Below are 17,094 nucleotides of genomic sequence, written 5' to 3' on the forward strand. Positions count from 1 at the left end.
CCTCTAAACAGCCAATGCAGCTCTATTGCTAGACCGAACCTTTAGTGATATCTGTTCTTCCTCACTTCATCTGACCTGACCGCTACCCCAAAGTGCTCAGTCCTCCCCAACTCAAGGCTGTCATGGTGCTTGGTACTGCTGTCTCTTATTGCAGAGGCTCCCTCCCATAGGCTCCCTAATGGCTAACAATAACATATCCTGACATCATGTAAACGTTATACATTACCCTCTCTCCCTCAGTGACATAAGTATATTTCATATTCTCAGAACCCAACAGAAGTAAGACTTGGGGAGCTAGGGCTGTGATCTCTGTCAGGTGATTTGGTGGCTGTGCTTCCTCTCTAACAGGACATAGTGAGGCAGTTCCTCCAGGCTCCCCCAGGAGCTCAGAACCCAGCCAGAGGAGGAGACGCTCCCAGCGCCTGGCCACCGTCAGCCCTGATATAAACTCTCACCCCACCACCACCCATTGCCCTGACCTCTCACCCCATGGGAGGGAGCACAACACATCTCACAAAGACCCCTCCTCCTCCTCCTCTCCAGAGGGTGAGTGCAGCCTCACGGGATCAGAGTTCTTCCTGGCTACCTACGTGACCTGGGTCATATTAACTAGGAACCAAATGGGCCGAAACAGGGAGGAAACTAGCTGAACTTGTCAAATAAGAAACGCTTGTTTTTAATTTTGAGTGACAAAACGTTTTGCTACAGTTTGCACTAATGAATACAACCCTGACCAAGAAAAACCCCCATGAACAACCAGGAAAACATGTCTATTTATTCAACCCTGAATCTATTCTGTGTGTGATTGTCTTCCTTTAGATCAAATGACAAACTCTGTGGAGAGGGCAGAGTCATCAACCCTCCACAACTACTGTGTTGACATACCACCTACACCTTCATCTGCTGCCTCCATCCTCACACCATCTCATCCACCAATCACACACAGAGACCAGCTGACTGACGGGCCATCAGCCAATCATACGGCAGTGGCAGAAAAATTCCCACCCTTAGCTGCAGGTAATGCTTGACTAGGGGAGTTATTTATTCTCAACTGCAGCATCTCAAATGGCCCCCTATTCCGTACAAAGTGTGCTAAAGTAGTGTACTTAATGGGGAATAGGGTGTCATTAGGGTCAGACATTGTACAGTATAATGTATGTTAGATAATGTCCTAATCCATCTGTGTTTGTGTTTTATTTGTAGTCGCTGGGAGGAGAAGTACTACCAGGACCCCTAAACTAAACAAGCACACCAGGGAACCAAGTAGGTTTTAGTTTGATTATAATACTTTTAACCATTACTTTTCATTTCCTTCAAGGCTTACTGCAATTATTATTTATGTTCCCGTAAGAAGCTGATCTTTACCAAGTCCTCTCTGTCTGATAGAATGGAAACATACTCAAACGCTCTTCAGCCCAGCTTGAACAAAAAGGGTGTCATGTACTGGATTGAGGGACTTGATAATCCAGAAAAACATTCCTTCCCCCTCTCTCTCTCTCTCTCTCTCTCCTCTGTGTGTCACCTCTCTCTCTCTCTCTCTCTCTCTCTCTCCTCTGTGTGTCACCTCTCTCTCTCTCTCTCTCTCTCTCTCTCCTCTGTGTGTCACCTCTCTCTCTCTCTCTCTCTCTCTCTCCTCTGTGTGTCACCTCTCTCTCTCTCCTCTGTGTGTCACCTCTCTCTCTCTCTCTCCCCTGTGTGTCATCTCTCTCTCCCTCTCTCTCTCTCTCTCTCTCTCTCTCTCTCTCTCCTCTGTGTCACCTCTCTCTCTCTCTCTCTCTCTCTCTCCTCTGTGTGTCACCTCTCTCTCTCTCTCTCTCCTCTGTCACCTCTCTCTCTCTCTCTCTCTCTCTCCTCTGTGTGTCACCTCTCTCTCTCTCTCCTCTGTGTGTCATCTCTCTCTCTCGCTCTCTCTCCTCTCTTTCTCTCTCTCTCCTCTGTGTGTCACCTCTCTCTCCTCTGTGTCTCCTCTGTGTGTCATCTCTCTCTCTCTCCTCTGTGTCACCTCTCTCTCTCTCCTCTGTGTGTCTTCTCTCTCTCTCTCTCCCCCCTCTGTGTCACCTCTCTCTCTCTCCCCTCTGTGTGTCACCTCTCTCTCTCTCTCTCTCTCTCTCTCTCTCTCTCCTCTGTGTGTCACCTCTCTCTCCCTCTCTCTCTCTCCTGTGTGTCACCGCTCTCTCCTGTGTGTCACCTCTCTTTCTCTCTCCCCTCTTTGTCACCTCTCTCTCTCTCTCTTTCTCTCCTCTGTGTGTCACCTCTCTCTCTCTCCCCTCTGTGTGTCACCTCTCTCTCTCTCTCTCTCTCTCTCTCTCATCTGTGTGTCACCTCTCTCTCTCTCCTGTGTGTCACCGCTCTCTCCTGTGTGTCACCTCTCTTTCTCTCTCCCCTCTTTGTCACCTCTCTCTCTCTCTCTCCTCTCTCTGTCTCCTCTCTCTCTCTCTCTCTCTCTCTCTCTGTCTCCTCTCTCTGTCTCTCCTCTCTCTGTCTCTCCTCTCTCTGTCTCTCCTCTCTCTGTCTCTCCTCTCTCTGTCTCTCCTCTCTCTGTCTCTCCTCTCTCTGTCTCCTCTCTCTCTCTCTCTCTCTCTCTCCCCTCTGTGTCACCTCTCTCTCTGTCTCTCTCCTCTGTGTCACCTCTCTCTCTGTCTCTCTCCTCTGTGTCACCTCTCTCTCTGTCTCTCTCCTCTGTGTCACCTCTCTCTCTGTCTCTCTCCTCTGTGTCAACTCTCTCTCTGTCTCTCTCCTCTGTCACCTCTCTCTCTCCTCTTTGTGTCACCTCTCTCTCCCTCTCTCTCTCTCCTGTGTGTCACCGCTCTCTCCTGTGTGTCACCTCTCTTTCTCTCTCCCCTCTTTGTCACCTCTCTCTCTCTTTCTCTCCTCTGTGTGTCACTGCTCTCTCTCTCTCTGTCTCCTCTCTCTGTCTCCTCTCTCTCTCTCTCTCTCCCCTCTCTGTCTCCTCTCTCTCTCTCTCTCTGTCTCCTCTCTCTCTCTCTCTCTCCCCTCTCTGTCTCTCTCTCTCTCTCTCTCTCTCTCCCCTCTCTGTCTCCTCTCTCTCTGTCTCTCCTCTCTCTGTCACCTCTCTCTCTGTCTCTCTCCTCTGTGTCACCTCTCTCTCTCTGTCTCCTCTGTGTCACCTCTCTCTCTCTGTCTCCTCTCTCTCTCTCTCCCCTCTCTGTCTCCCCTCTCTGTCTCCTCTCTCTCTGTCTCTCCTCTCTCTGTCACCTCTCTCTCTGTCTCTCTCCTCTGTGTCACCTCTCTCTCTGTCTCTCTCCTCTGTGTCACCTCTCTCTCTGTCTCTCTCCTCTGTGTCACCTCTCTCTCTCTGTCTCCTCTCTCTCTGTCTCCTCTCTCTCTCTGTCTCCTCTCTCTGTCTCCTCTCTCTCTCCCCTCTCTGTCTCCTCTCTCTGTCTCTCCTCTCTCTGTCTCCTCTCTCTCTCTCTCTCCCCTCTGTCTCCTCTCTCTCTGTCTCTCCTCTCTCTGTCACCTCTCTCTCTGTCTCTCTCCTCTGTGTCACCTCTCTCTCTCTCTCTCCTCTGTCACCTCTCTCTCTCCTCTTTGTGTCACCTCTCTCTCTCTCTCTCTCTCTCCTCTGTGTGTCACCTCTCACTCTCTCAGTCATGAACACCAAGCGGTGTGATGACCCAACGTCTCCCAACGACCTGGACCTCTACAAGTGTAAGATCCCTGGGTGCTCCAAGGCCTTCCGCAAAGCCAAGCTGCTGGACTACCACCTCAAGTATTACCACAACGCTGACAAGGACCTCCAGGACTCTGAGCTGCCAGGCTCCCCAGACAGGGCTGGTCGTACCCGGGCCACCTCAGCCTCCATGCCCACCACCACCCTGCTGGAGGTCCCTGACAACACAAAGAGACGCAGGACTGTCTCCACCTCATCGTGTATGGATTTAGATTTCATTCATTTGAAAACACAGTTAGTTGAATCTAACTTCAATACACTAATTCACCAAATTGTTTTGGGCTGTGTATCCCAAATGGCACCCTATTCCCTATATAATGCACTACTTTTGTCCAGAGCCCAACCTTATACTCTCTCTCTCACCCCCCTCTGTCCCTCAGCGGTGTCCCCTCAGGGCCATATGTTTTATACAGTCTCCTCTGTCCCTCAGCGCTGTCCCCTCAGGGCCATATGTTTTATACAGTCTCCTCTGTCCCTCAGCGCTGTCCCCTCAGGGCCATATGTTTTATACAGTCTCCTCTGTCCCTCAGCGCTGTCCCCTCAGGGCCATATGTTTTATACAGTCTCCTCTGTCCCTCAGCGCTGTCCCCTCAGGGCCATATGTTTTATACAGTCTCCTCTGTCCCCTCAGGGCCATATGTTTTATACAGTCTCCTCTGTCCCCTCAGGGCCATATGTTTTATACAGTCTCCTCTGTCCCCTCTGGGCCATATGTTTTATACAGTCTCCTCTGTCCCCTCTGGGCCATATGTTTTATACAGTCTCCTCTGTCCCTCAGCGCTGTCCCCTCAGGGCCATATGTTTATACAGTCTCCTCTGTCCCCTCTGGGCCATATGTTTTATACAGTCTCCTCTGTCCCCTCTGGGCCATATGTTTTATACAGTCTCCTCTGTCCCCTCAGGGCCATATGTTTTATACAGTCTCCTCTGTCCCCTCTGGGCCATATGTTTTATACAGTCTCCTCTGTCCCCTCAGGGCCATATGTTTATACTGTCTCCTCTGTCCTCCAGCACTGTCCCTTCCGGGCCATATGTTCCAACTGGACTGTACTGGACTGGGGAGCTGTCTGAAACCTCCCAGGTTGAACAGGAAGAAGCGCTCCTCTGCCTCCATGAGCTCTGACAGCACAGAGCTGTCTCTCCCTCCTCCGCCTCAGGAGAAGAGCTTCGAGTCCCTCCACGACAAGATCCTGAAGAAGGTGATCGATAAGGACAAGCACCTGGAGCCAGGTTAGTGGCAGGGCAGTGGGACTTCCTGAGGGGCTGTAAGGCCTGGAGCCAGGTTAGTGGCAGGGCAGTGGGACTTCCTGAGGGGCGGTAAGGCCTGGAGCCAGGTTAGTGGCAGGGCAGTGGGACTTCCTGAGGGGCGGTAAGGCCTGGAGCCAGGTTAGTGGCAGGGCAGTGGGACTTCCTGAGGGGCGGTAAGGCCTGGAGCCAGGTTAGTGGCAGGGCAGTGGGCCTTCCTGAGGGGCTGTAAGGCCTGGAGCCAGGTTAGTGGCAGGGCAGTGGGACTTCCTGAGGGGCTGTAAGGCCTGGAGCCAGGTTAGTGGCAGGGCAGTGGGACTTCCTGAGGGGCTGTAAGGCCTGGAGCCAGGTTAGTGGCAGGGCAGTGGGACTTCCTGAGGGGCGGTAAGGCCTGGAGCCAGGTTAGTGGCAGGGCAGTGGGACTTCCTGAGGGGCTGTAAGGCCTGGAGCCAGGTTAGTGGCAGGGCAGTGGGCCTTCCTGAGGGGCTGTAAGGCCTGGAGCCAGGGTAGTGGCAGGGCAGTGGGACTTCCTGAGGGGCTGTAAGGCCTGGAGCCAGGTTAGTGGCAGGGCAGTGGGACTTTCTGAGGGGCGGTAAGGCCTGGAGCCAGGTTAGTGGCAGGGCAGTGGGACTTCCTGAGGGGCTGTAAGGCCTGGAGCCAGGTTAGTGGCAGGGCAGTGGGACTTCCTGAGGGGCTGTAAGGCCTGGAGCCAGGTTAGTGGCAGGGCAGTGGGACTTCCTGAGGGGCGGTAAGGCCTGGAGCCAGGTTAGTGGCAGGGCAGTGGGACTTCCTGAGGGGCTGTAAGGCCTGGAGCCAGGTTAGTGGCAGGGCAGTGGGACTTCCTGAGGGGCGGTAAGGCCTGGAGCCAGGTTAGTGGCAGGGCAGTGGGACTTCCTGAGGGGCGGTAAGGCCTGGAGCCAGGTTAGTGGCAGGGCAGTGGGACTTCCTGAGGGGCGGTAAGGCCTGGAGCCAGGTTAGTGGCAGGGCAGTGGGCCTTCCTGAGGGGCTGTAAGGCCTGGAGCCAGGTTAGTGGCAGGGCAGTGGGCCTTCCTGAGGGGCGGTAAGGCCTGGAGCCAGGTTAGTGGCAGGGCAGTGGGCATATAGGGAATAGGGTGCCATTTGGGACGCTCATTAAATCAACACAGTTAGCAGCAGAGAACTGTGATCACGTTACGAACATGACTCCTTCTACAGGGTTAATGAAGATTGAGAAGAAGGTGAAACTGGAGGAGAAATCCCAGGTGATCGGTGAGATTGTGTTCTAGTTCTCTTCTTAGCAGTTGTAGTAAATAAAGTTTCTCCGTTGTTCCCGCAAATCAGTTGGTGATTAAATAGATGTTCTGCTTTTTTTTTAGGAAAAAAGGACAAGGATAAAGAGCGGAGGGACAGGAAAGAGAAGGACCACTTCAAAATCAAACAGAAGAAGAAGAAGAAAAAGAAGAGGAAATCCAAGCAGCACTGTACGTTTAGTTCAGGTTCTGTATCTTAATGTCTCTCCAAGGGCTCCTGCTGTTGTGAATCCACTGTACGTTTAGTTCAGGTTCTGTATCTTAATGTCTCTCCAAGGGCTCCTGCTGTTGTGAATCCACTGTACGTTTAGTTCAGGTTCTGTATCTTAATGTCTCTCCAAGGGCTCCTGCTGTTGTGAATCCACTGTACGTTTAGTTCAGGTTCTGTATCTTGATGTCTCTCCAAGGGCTCCTGCTGTTGTGAATCCACTGTACGTTTAGTTCAGGTTCTGTATCTTGATGTCTCTCCAAGGGCTCCTGCTGTTGTGAATCCACTGTACGTTTAGTTCAGGTTCTGTATCTTAATGTCTCTCCAAGGGCTCCTGCTGTTGTGAATCCACTGTACGTTTAGTTCAGGTTCTGTATCTTGATGTCTCTCCAAGGGCTCCTGCTGTTGTGAATCCACTGTACGTTTAGTTCAGGTTCTGTATCTTGATGTCTCTCCAAGGGCTCCTGCTGTTGTGAATCCACTGTACGTTTAGTTCAGGTTCTGTATCTTAATGTCTCTCCAAGGGCTCCTGCTGTTGTGAATCCACTGTACGTTTAGTTCAGGTTCTGTATCTTAATGTCTCTCCAAGGGCTCCTGCTGTTGTGAATCCACTGTACGTTTAGTTCAGGTTCTGTATCTTAACGTCTCTCCAAGGGCTCCTGCTGTTGTGAATCCACTGTACGTTTAGTTCAGGTTCTGTATCTTAACGTCTCTCCAAGGGCTCCTGCTGTTGTGAATCCACTGTACGTTTAGTTCAGGTTCTGTATCTTAATGTCTCTCCAAGGGCTCCTGCTGTTGTGAATCCACTGTACGTTTAGTTCAGGTTCTGTATCTTAATGTCTCTCCAAGGGCTCCTGCTGTTGTGAATCCACTGTACGTTTAGTTCAGGTTCTGTATCTTAATGTCTCTCCAAGGGCTCCTGCTGTTGTGAACCCACTGTACGTTTAGTTCAGGTTCTGTATCTTAATGTCTCTCCAAGGGCTCCTGCTGTTGTGAATCCACTGTACGTTTAGTTCAGGTTCTGTATCTTAATGTCTCTCCAAGGGCTCCTGCTGTTGTGAATCCACTGTACGTTTAGTTCAGGTTCTGTATCTTGATGTCTCTCCAAGGGCTCCTGCTGTTGTGAATCCACTGTACGTTTAGTTCAGGTTCTGTATCTTAACGTCTCTCCAAGGGCTCCTGCTGTTGTGAATCCACTGTACGTTTAGTTCAGGTTCTGTATCTTAATGTCTCTCCAAGGGCTCCTGCTGTTGTGAATCCACTGTACGTTTAGTTCAGGTTCTGTATCTTGATGTCTCTCCAAGGGCTCCTGCTGTTGTGAATCCACTGTACGTTTAGTTCAGGTTCTGTATCTTAATGTCTCTCCAAGGGCTCCTGCTGTTGTGAATCCACTGTACGTTTAGTTCAGGTTCTGTATCTTAACGTCTCTCCAAGGGCTCCTGCTGTTGTGAATCCACTGTACGTTTAGTTCAGGTTCTGTATCTTGACGTCTCTCCAAGGGCTCCTGCTGTTGTGAATCCACTGTACGTTTAGTTCAGGTTCTGTATCTTAATGTCTCTCCAAGGGCTCCTGCTGTTGTGAATCCACTGTACGTTTAGTTCAGGTTCTGTATCTTAACGTCTCTCCAAGGGCTCCTGCTGTTGTGAATCCACTGTACGTTTAGTTCAGGTTCTGTATCTTAATGTCTCTCCAAGGGCTCCTGCTGTTGTGAATCCACTGTACGTTTAGTTCAGGTTCTGTATCTTGATGTCTCTCCAAGGGCTCCTGCTGTTGTGAATCCACTGTACGTTTAGTTCAGGTTCTGTATCTTGATGTCTCTCCAAGGGCTCCTGCTGTTGTGAATCCACTGTACGTTTAGTTCAGGTTCTGTATCTTGATGTCTCTCCAAGGGCTCCTGCTGTTGTGAATCCACTGTACGTTTAGTTCAGGTTCTGTATCTTAATGTCTCTCCAAGGGCTCCTGCTGTTGTGAATCCACTGTACGTTTAGTTCAGGTTCTGTATCTTAACGTCTCTCCAAGGGCTCCTGCTGTTGTGAATCCACTGTACGTTTAGTTCAGGTTCTGTATCTTAATGTCTCTCCAAGGGCTCCTGCTGTTGTGAATCCACTGTACGTTTAGTTCAGGTTCTGTATCTTAATGTCTCTCCAAGGGCTCCTGCTGTTGTGAATCCACTGTACGTTTAGTTCAGGTTCTGTATCTTGATGTCTCTCCAAGGGCTCCTGCTGTTGTGAATCCACTGTACGTTTAGTTCAGGTTCTGTATCTTGATGTCTCTCCAAGGGCTCCTGCTGTTGTGAATCCACTGTACGTTTAGTTCAGGTTCTGTATCTTGATGTCTCTCCAAGGGCTCCTGCTGTTGTGAACCCACTGTACGTTTAGTTCAGGTTCTGTATCTTAACGTCTCTCCAAGGGCTCCTGCTGTTGTGAATCCACTGTACGTTTAGTTCAGGTTCTGTATCTTGATGTCTCTCCAAGGGCTCCTGCTGTTGTGAATCCACTGTACGTTTAGTTCAGGTTCTGTATCTTAATGTCTCTCCAAGGGCTCCTGCTGTTGTGAATCCACTGTACGTTTAGTTCAGGTTCTGTATCTTAATGTCTCTCCAAGGGCTCCTGCTGTTGTGAATCCACTGTACGTTTAGTTCAGGTTCTGTATCTTAATGTCTCTCCAAGGGCTCCTGCTGTTGTGAATCCACTGTACGTTTAGTTCAGGTTCTGTATCTTAACGTCTCTCCAAGGGCTCCTGCTGTTGTGAATCCACTGTACGTTTAGTTCAGGTTCTGTATCTTGATGTCTCTCCAAGGGCTCCTGCTGTTGTGAATCCACTGTACGTTTAGTTCAGGTTCTGTATCTTAATGTCTCTCCAAGGGCTCCTGCTGTTGTGAATCCACTGTACGTTTAGTTCAGGTTCTGTATCTTAACGTCTCTCCAAGGGCTCCTGCTGTTGTGAATCCACTGTACGTTTAGTTCAGGTTCTGTATCTTGATGTCTCTCCAAGGGCTCCTGCTGTTGTGAATCCACTGTACGTTTAGTTCAGGTTCTGTATCTTAACGTCTCTCCAAGGGCTCCTGCTGTTGTGAATCCACTGTACGTTTAGTTCAGGTTCTGTATCTTGATGTCTCTCCAAGGGCTCCTGCTGTTGTGAATCCACTGTACGTTTAGTTCAGGTTCTGTATCTTGATGTCTCTCCAAGGGCTCCTGCTGTTGTGAATCCACTGTACGTTTAGTTCAGGTTCTGTATCTTGATGTCTCTCCAAGGGCTCCTGCTGTTGTGAATCCACTGTACGTTTAGTTCAGGTTCTGTGTATAGTATGTTGTCAGTGAATGGCCAGTCCATTTGTATAGCTTATTGTAAACATATATCTAAGATGAGACATAAGATAGTACTTAATCAATCCTCAAAGGGGGAGTTTGATTGCCCCAGCCAATACACACACCACCAATAAATACTTAAGAGAAAGATAAACAGAGGTTAGAAGTAGCACATCGTCAATACATCATAAAAATAAATGTTGTGTTTTCTCACCTGCAGGTTATTCGGACTACGATGACATGTCCCTGTCCTTCCTGGAGCGATCTACGGCGTCTACTCTTCACCGCTCCTCCACCTCCTTCACTTTCCCCTCCTCCTCCTCCTGCTCCACCACCAAACATTACCAGTACCCCCGCGCCATCCTCTCTGTCGACCTGACCGGAGAGAGTGAGTGGGAATCGCCTGACAAGGGCGTCTTTTCTATGAAATGAATGCGTATACATACATATGTATATCAACCAATCACATTTCATCTTTACATGAATGTGCTGTTCAAATTGATGAACTACACATATAGGCACAACGTCTGAGAAGTCAGTGTTTTTATTGTTATTTATCACACGTCATTACTCTGAATCAGACGACATGTTGACCCTATATTGCTGTAGAATATTATTGGGTAAAGAAAAGGGAAAGTATCCTATCCGCTCTCCTTTTTTCTAGCTTGACATTTTGAGGGACTATTTACTAGTTATCTATCAGTTTTAGTTTGAAGATTGTGTCAGTAGTTCTGCTAGAAATGAAACCTGGGGTCCCTTACAGAGTTCCATAACACAGTCCTACTCTTAACCATCACCCATAACTTACCATCTGAAAGGAAGTTCCATAACACAGTCCTACTCTTAACCATCACCCATAACTTACCATCTGAAAGGAAGTTCCATAACACAGTCCTACTCTTAACCATCACCCATAACTTACCATCTGAAAGGAAGTTCCATAACACAGTCCTACTCTTAACCATCACCCATAACTTACCATCTGAAAGGAAGTTCCATAACACAGTCCTACTCTTAACCATCACCCATAACTTACCATCTGAAAGGAAGTTCCATAACACAGTCCTACTCTTAACCATCACCCATAACTTACCATCTGAAAGGAAGTTCCATAACACAGTCCCACTCTTAACCATCACCCATAACTTACCATCTGAAAGGAAGTTCCATAACACAGTCCTACTCTTAACCATCACCCATAACTTACCATCTGAAAGGAAGTTCCATAACACAGTCCCACTCTTAACCATCACCTGTAACTCGTGGACCGTGGCCCCTTTCTCCAACTCTAGATCCAATAGCCTGAGAAGAGACTCGTGGACCGTGGCCCCTTTCTCCAACTCTAGATCCGGTAGCCTGAGAAGAGACTTGTGGACCGTGGCCCCTTTCTCCAACTCTATATCTGGTAGTCTGAGAAGAGACTTGTGGACCGTGGCCCCTTTCTCCAACTCTAGATCTGGTAGTCTGAGAAGAGACTTGTGGACCGTGGCCCCTTTCTCCAACTCTAGATCCAATAGCCTGAGAAGAGACTCGTGGACCGTGGCCTCTTTCTCCAACTCTAGATCCAATAGCCTGAGAAGAGACTTGTGGACCGTGGCCCCTTTCTCCAACTCTAGAATTGCTGCATTGGATAGATAATCTAGAATCGCTGCATTGGATAGATAATGGTTGTCCTTTTCATTCCACTGACTGGACCACATAATAGACTGGCCATTCTTCTACTAAAGTACAGACAACCCCTTGGAGGTTTTGTTGTCCATGACAGTGAATCTGATGAAGTAGACCCCTCTCACTGGTGCTGTGAAGATACCTGCATCATACGAGATGCAGGGAGACATCAGCACTGTTCATGTCTCAGACACTGCAGCCCATGCCCCAGACTGACAGAACAGCAACACCAGCAGAGCCACAGCAGCCTTCATTCTGGACTTAATACCTCCTCAGAATGAATGTGGTCGACTGTGATCAGTGGCCTTACTTCTATATATCACATTGGGGTAGCCAACAGTACTTGGGAAATGAAGAAACATCGCTAAGGACTGTTATCTAACAGTGTCAACTGGGTCCAATTTGGGGTTAAACTGTTTTTTAAGGTTCTGACCGGTGTTTACGCCCCTCCTAGCCTTTATTCAGCCTTTCAGTATTGGAATAGACTGTTATGTTACTCTGTGGTGATCACACTTGGTATTTAGATAACTGTCAACTAGGCAAACTTTAGGTGATGCTTTGCTGAAGTTCTCACAATTTAAATGACGTCAAGATATATGTTGTAAAGAATGTGAGCCGTGTGTTTACACTTGTTTTTATTCTCTCTCCCCTCTTTCTCTCCCTCTCTCTCTCTCCCTCCCCCACTCTCCCTCTCTAGACCTGTCAGACATAGACTTCCTGGAGGACTCGACCACAGAGAGCCTGCTGTTTAGTGGAGATGAGTACAACCAGGTAGGGTTGTCACGATACTACCATCATTTGTTTCTGGAAACATAGAAAACAGGAAGCAGACTGGACTCCATGGTCCTTCAGGATCCTCCTCTATGTAATAGATTGTGTGTTATAGCTTAGGAAATGTATAGATGTGACTCAGGGTGACAACATGACTAAGGGGGTTTGTTTTGAACCCTCCGACCAGGACTTTGACTCTGTGAACATGGAGGACTTCCAGGAGGAGGATGAGGATGGTACCCAGGAGATCGTCCGCTGTATCTGTGAGATGGACGAGGAGAATGGATTCATGATTCAGGTACTGGACTGACTGGAGCCCTCAGACTAGTGTTATGTCTGAAGTGGGGTTGGAAAATCCCAGTCACTTGTGGTGTAAATTCAACACCAGGGACACCTGAAGTTAATATTAAATGAATCACTCTTTAGTATCAGTTAACTGGAGAGTTTACAACAAATGCATGTACAAAGTACAAGTCTGCCACAAGCTCCGCCAAGGCGTTCCCTTCAGGCCTCTAATATGGGCGTCCTGAGTGGCGCAGTGGTCTAAGGCACTACATAGCTGTACTAGAGGCGTTACTACAGACACCCTGGTTCGAATCCAGGCTGTATCACAACCGGCCGTGATTGGGAGTCCCATAGGGCGGCGCCCGTCCGCGTTTGGACGGGGTAGGCTGTCATTGTAAATATGAATTTGTTCCTAACTGACTTGCTTGGTTAAATAAAATGTGTTATACATGTTTCAGACCTGGGTTCAGATAGTATTTGTTTCCACCTAAACACACACACATTCAGTCTCTCTCTCTGTGTTTCAGTGTGAGGAGTGTATGTGCTGGCAGCACAGTGTGTGTATGGGGCTTCTGGAGGATAGCATCCCGGACCAGTACATATGTTACATCTGCAGAGACCCTCCAGGTAACTTCATACCCTACACTCCCCTAACCACAGATCTAGGATCAGATTACTCCCCAACCTAAACCATTAGGGGGATGAAAGATAATCTCACCCTGTGTCAGTGGTTAGAGGCAACTTTTAGCCTGATCCCAGATCTGTTGTCTCCTTCTATCGCCTGGTCTCAGATCTGTTGTCTCCTTCTATCGCCTGGTCTCAGATCTGTTTGTGCTCTTGAGCCATTGATGTCATTGTCAAGCCAAACATGACCATGAGTGACAAGGAGTTGGTATGATAGCACAAACAGACTGGCACTCAGGCTAGGCAACTTCTACCTACCCTTTACAATTTACATCCAAGACTGGCACTCATGCTAGGCAACTTCTACCTACCCTTTACAATTTACAACCAAGACTGGCACTCAGGCTAGACAACTTCTACCTACCCTTTACAATTTACAACCAAGACCAAGATATTCCTACATTATTATTATCATCAACATGTTGGTTGTTTTCCTGACATGTCCCTTTGTTTTTGTTGTTTAGGTCAAAGGTGGAGTGCCAAATATCTCCATGACAAAGACTGGTTGAACAAGGGTCAGATGTACGGCTTGTCCTTCCTCTCTGAGAACTACTCTGAGCAGAACTGTAAGACCAGCGTGTCCACCCATCAGCTGTTAGCAGACGTGTTCAGTGTCAACAACGTCCTTCACGGACTACAGCTGAAGATGGACATACTACAGTAGGTCACCTTTCAACACGTAGGGCAATGTTTTCATCACACTAAAGAGAACACATCTGTGCAAAGAACTGTGAAACTCATTATCTGTAGTACGGGTTCTGGTCAAATCTAGTGCACTATAAAGGGAATAGGGTGCCATAGGGCTCTGGTCAAATCTAGTGCACTATAAAGGGAATAGGGTGCTATTTGAAACGGATCCATGATCATTTGGAGTCTAAATGAACCATTACTTCCTTGTCCACCTATAGGAACAAACACAATCCCAATTTGCACTTCTGGGCTCGGTCATGGGTGAACTCTGACGAGGACCAGCCCATGGGCGGTCTCCCTGACTGCATCCACTTGACAGACAACTCTCTGAACAACCAGAACTCCTCCAAGACAGACACTTACATCACCAGTGAACACAGGTACATGTTCAGCTGTCTGTGTAATACCTGTTTTTAGTAACGATGGCCACTGGTATGGAATCAAACATGAGCCATATTGTGTTGAATTAGCGGTATTGGTCCCTGTCACTAGTTTACAGTGGGCTCATAATGTATTTTATTGATCGTTGTCTAGTCTTTGTAATCAGTCTTCTCTGCTCTACAGCTACCAGAAACCCCCCAGCCCCGGACAGCTGGAGCACTGGCCCTCTACAGACCGGCCGGCTGCAGACCCCCACGGCTCCAACAGCCAGGAGGGAGGAGGGGTGGAGGAGGACCTGGTGGTGGCTAATACTAACCCCGCCTCCCACTCCACCCACTTCACAGCCAAGGAACAGGAAGTAAGAAAGGTGTTGTTGATCTTCATTGTCTCTTGTTTGTTTTCAAGACGATCACTTTATTTATCAGTTGTACACCAGGTCCAACTGGGATGGAACTTCATCCCAACCTCCTAAAGATAATACACTACATGGAGAGGTAGGAACAGGGGACTGTTTATCTCAACCTCCTAAAGACAATACACTACATGGAGAGGTAGGAACAGGGGACTGTTGATCTCAACCTCTCCTAAAGATAATACACTACATGGAGAGGTAGGAACAGGGGACTGTTGATCTCAACCTCTCCTAAAGACAATACACTACATGGAGAGGTAGGAACAGGGGACTGTTTATCTCAACCTCTCCTAAAGACAATACACTACATGGAGAGGTAGGAACAGGGGACTGTTTATCTCAACCTCTCCTAAAGATAATACACTACATGGAGAGGTAGGAACAGGGGACTGTTTATCTCAACCTCTCCTAAAGATAATACACTACATGGAGAGGTAGGAACAGGGGACTGTTGATCACAACCTCTCCTAAAGACAATACACTACATGGAGAGGTAGGAACAGGGGACTGTTGATCTCAACCTCTCCTAAAGATAATACACTACATGGAGAGGTAGGAACAGGGGACTGTTGATCTCAACCTCTCCTAAAGACAATACACTACATGGAGAGGTAGGAATAGGGGACTGTTGATCTCAACCTCTCCTAAAGATAATACACTACATGGAGAGGTAGGAACAGGGGACTGTTGATCTCAACCTCTCCTAAAGACAATACACTACATGGAGAGGTAGGAACAGGGGACTGTTGATCTCAACCTCTCCTAAAGACAATACACTACATGGAGAGGTAGGAACAGGGGACTGTTGATCTCAACCTCTCCTAAAGATAATACACTACATGGAGAGGTAGGAACAGGGGACTGTTGATCTCAACCTCTCCTAAAGACAATACACTACATGGAGAGGTAGGAACAGGGGACTGTTGATCTCAACCTCTCCTAAAGATAATACACTACATGGAGAGGTAGGAACAGGGGACTGTTGATCTCAACCTCTCCTAAAGACAATACACTACATGGAGAGGTAGGAACAGGGGACTGTTGATCTCAACCTCCTAAAGACAATACACTACATGGAGAGGTAGGAACAGGGGACTGTTGATCTCAACCTCTCCTAAAGACAATACACTACATGGAGAGGTAGGAACAGGGGACTGTTGATCTCAACCTCTCCTAAAGACAATACACTACATGGAGAGGTAGGAACAGGGGACTGTTGATCTCAACCTCTCCTAAAGATAATACACTACATGGAGAGGTAGGAACAGGGGACTGTTGATCTCAACCTCTCCTAAAGACAATACACTACATGGAGAGGTAGGAACAGGGGACTGTTGATCTCAACCTCTCCTAAAGACAATACACTACATGGAGAGGTAGGAACAGGGGACTGTTGATCTCAACCTCTCCTAAAGACAATACACTACATGGAGAGGTAGGAACAGGGGACTGTTGATCTCAACCTCTCCTAAGGGGACTGTTGATCTCAACCTCCTAAAGATAATACACTACATGGAGAGGTAGGAACAGGGGACTGTTGATCTCAACCTCCTAAAGACAATACACTACATGGAGAGGTAGGAACAGGGGACTGTTGATCTCAACCTCCTAAAGACAATACACTACATGGAGAGGTAGGAACAGGGGACTGTTGATCTCAACCTCCTAAAGACAATACACTACATGGAGAGGTAGGAACAGGGGACTGTTGATCTCAACCTCCTAAAGACAATACACTACATGGAGAGGTAGGAACAGGGGACTGTTGATCTCAACCTCTCCTAAAGACAATACACTACATGGAGAGGTAGGAACAGGGGACTGTTGATCTCAACCTCTCCTAAAGACAATACACTACATGGAGAGGTAGGAACAGGGGACTGTTGATCTCAACCTCTCCTAAAGATAATACACTACATGGAGAGGTAGGAACAGGGGACTGTTGATCTCAACCTCTCCTAAAGATAATACACTACATGGAGAGGTAGGAACAGGGGACTGTTGATCTCAACCTCTCCTAAAGACAATACACTACATGGAGAGGTAGGAACAGGGGACTGTTGATCTCAACCTCTCCTAAAGACAATACACTACATGGAGAGGTAGGAACAGGGGACTGTTGATCTCAACCTCCTAAAGATAATACACTACATGGAGAGGTAGGAACAGGGGACTGTTGATCTCAACCTCTCCTAAAGACAATACACTACATGGAGAGGTAGGAACAGGGGACTGTTGATCTCAACCTCTCCTAAAGACAATACACTACATGGAGAGGTAGGAACAGGGGACTGTTGATCTCAACCTCTCCTAAAGACAATACACTACATGGAGAGGTAGGAACAGGGGACTGTTGATCTCAACCTCTCCTAAAGATAATACACTACATGGAGAGGTAGGAACAGGGGACTGTTGATCTCAACCTCTCCTAAAGACAATACACTACATGGAGAGGTAGGAAC

The 17,094-nt window shown here is 48.1% G+C and overlaps 1 protein-coding gene across 10 annotated transcripts in view; it reads left to right on the forward strand.

Moving 5' to 3' along the window:
- Positions 1–17,094, forward strand: part of LOC106598824 (PHD finger protein 20-like protein 1) — a 38,074-nt gene that overhangs the window by 16,381 nt on the left and 4,599 nt on the right. For 8 of the 10 annotated variants that reach the window (XM_082959346.1, XM_082959334.1, XM_082959341.1 and 5 more), the window contains 14 exons: positions 349–546; positions 820–1,017; positions 1,204–1,263; positions 3,610–3,891; positions 4,703–4,921; positions 6,131–6,184; positions 6,292–6,411; positions 9,962–10,129; positions 12,107–12,180; positions 12,368–12,478; positions 12,993–13,092; positions 13,614–13,809; positions 14,058–14,219; positions 14,404–14,587. In XM_082959346.1, the coding sequence (XP_082815472.1) occupies positions 349–546; positions 820–1,017; positions 1,204–1,263; positions 3,610–3,891; positions 4,703–4,921; positions 6,131–6,184; positions 6,292–6,411; positions 9,962–10,129; positions 12,107–12,180; positions 12,368–12,478; positions 12,993–13,092; positions 13,614–13,809; positions 14,058–14,219; positions 14,404–14,587 (2,126 nt within the window). The remainder of the gene's footprint in view (positions 1–348; positions 547–819; positions 1,018–1,203; positions 1,264–3,609; positions 3,892–4,702; positions 4,922–6,130; positions 6,185–6,291; positions 6,412–9,961; positions 10,130–12,106; positions 12,181–12,367; positions 12,479–12,992; positions 13,093–13,613; positions 13,810–14,057; positions 14,220–14,403; positions 14,588–17,094) is intronic. The other 2 variants (XM_082959347.1, XM_082959348.1) reach the window with 2 other exon arrangements.

This window comes from Salmo salar, chromosome 02 (assembly GCF_965601325.2).
Source record: "Salmo salar chromosome 02, fSalSal1, whole genome shotgun sequence".
Lineage (NCBI taxonomy): Eukaryota > Metazoa > Chordata > Actinopteri > Salmoniformes > Salmonidae > Salmo > Salmo salar.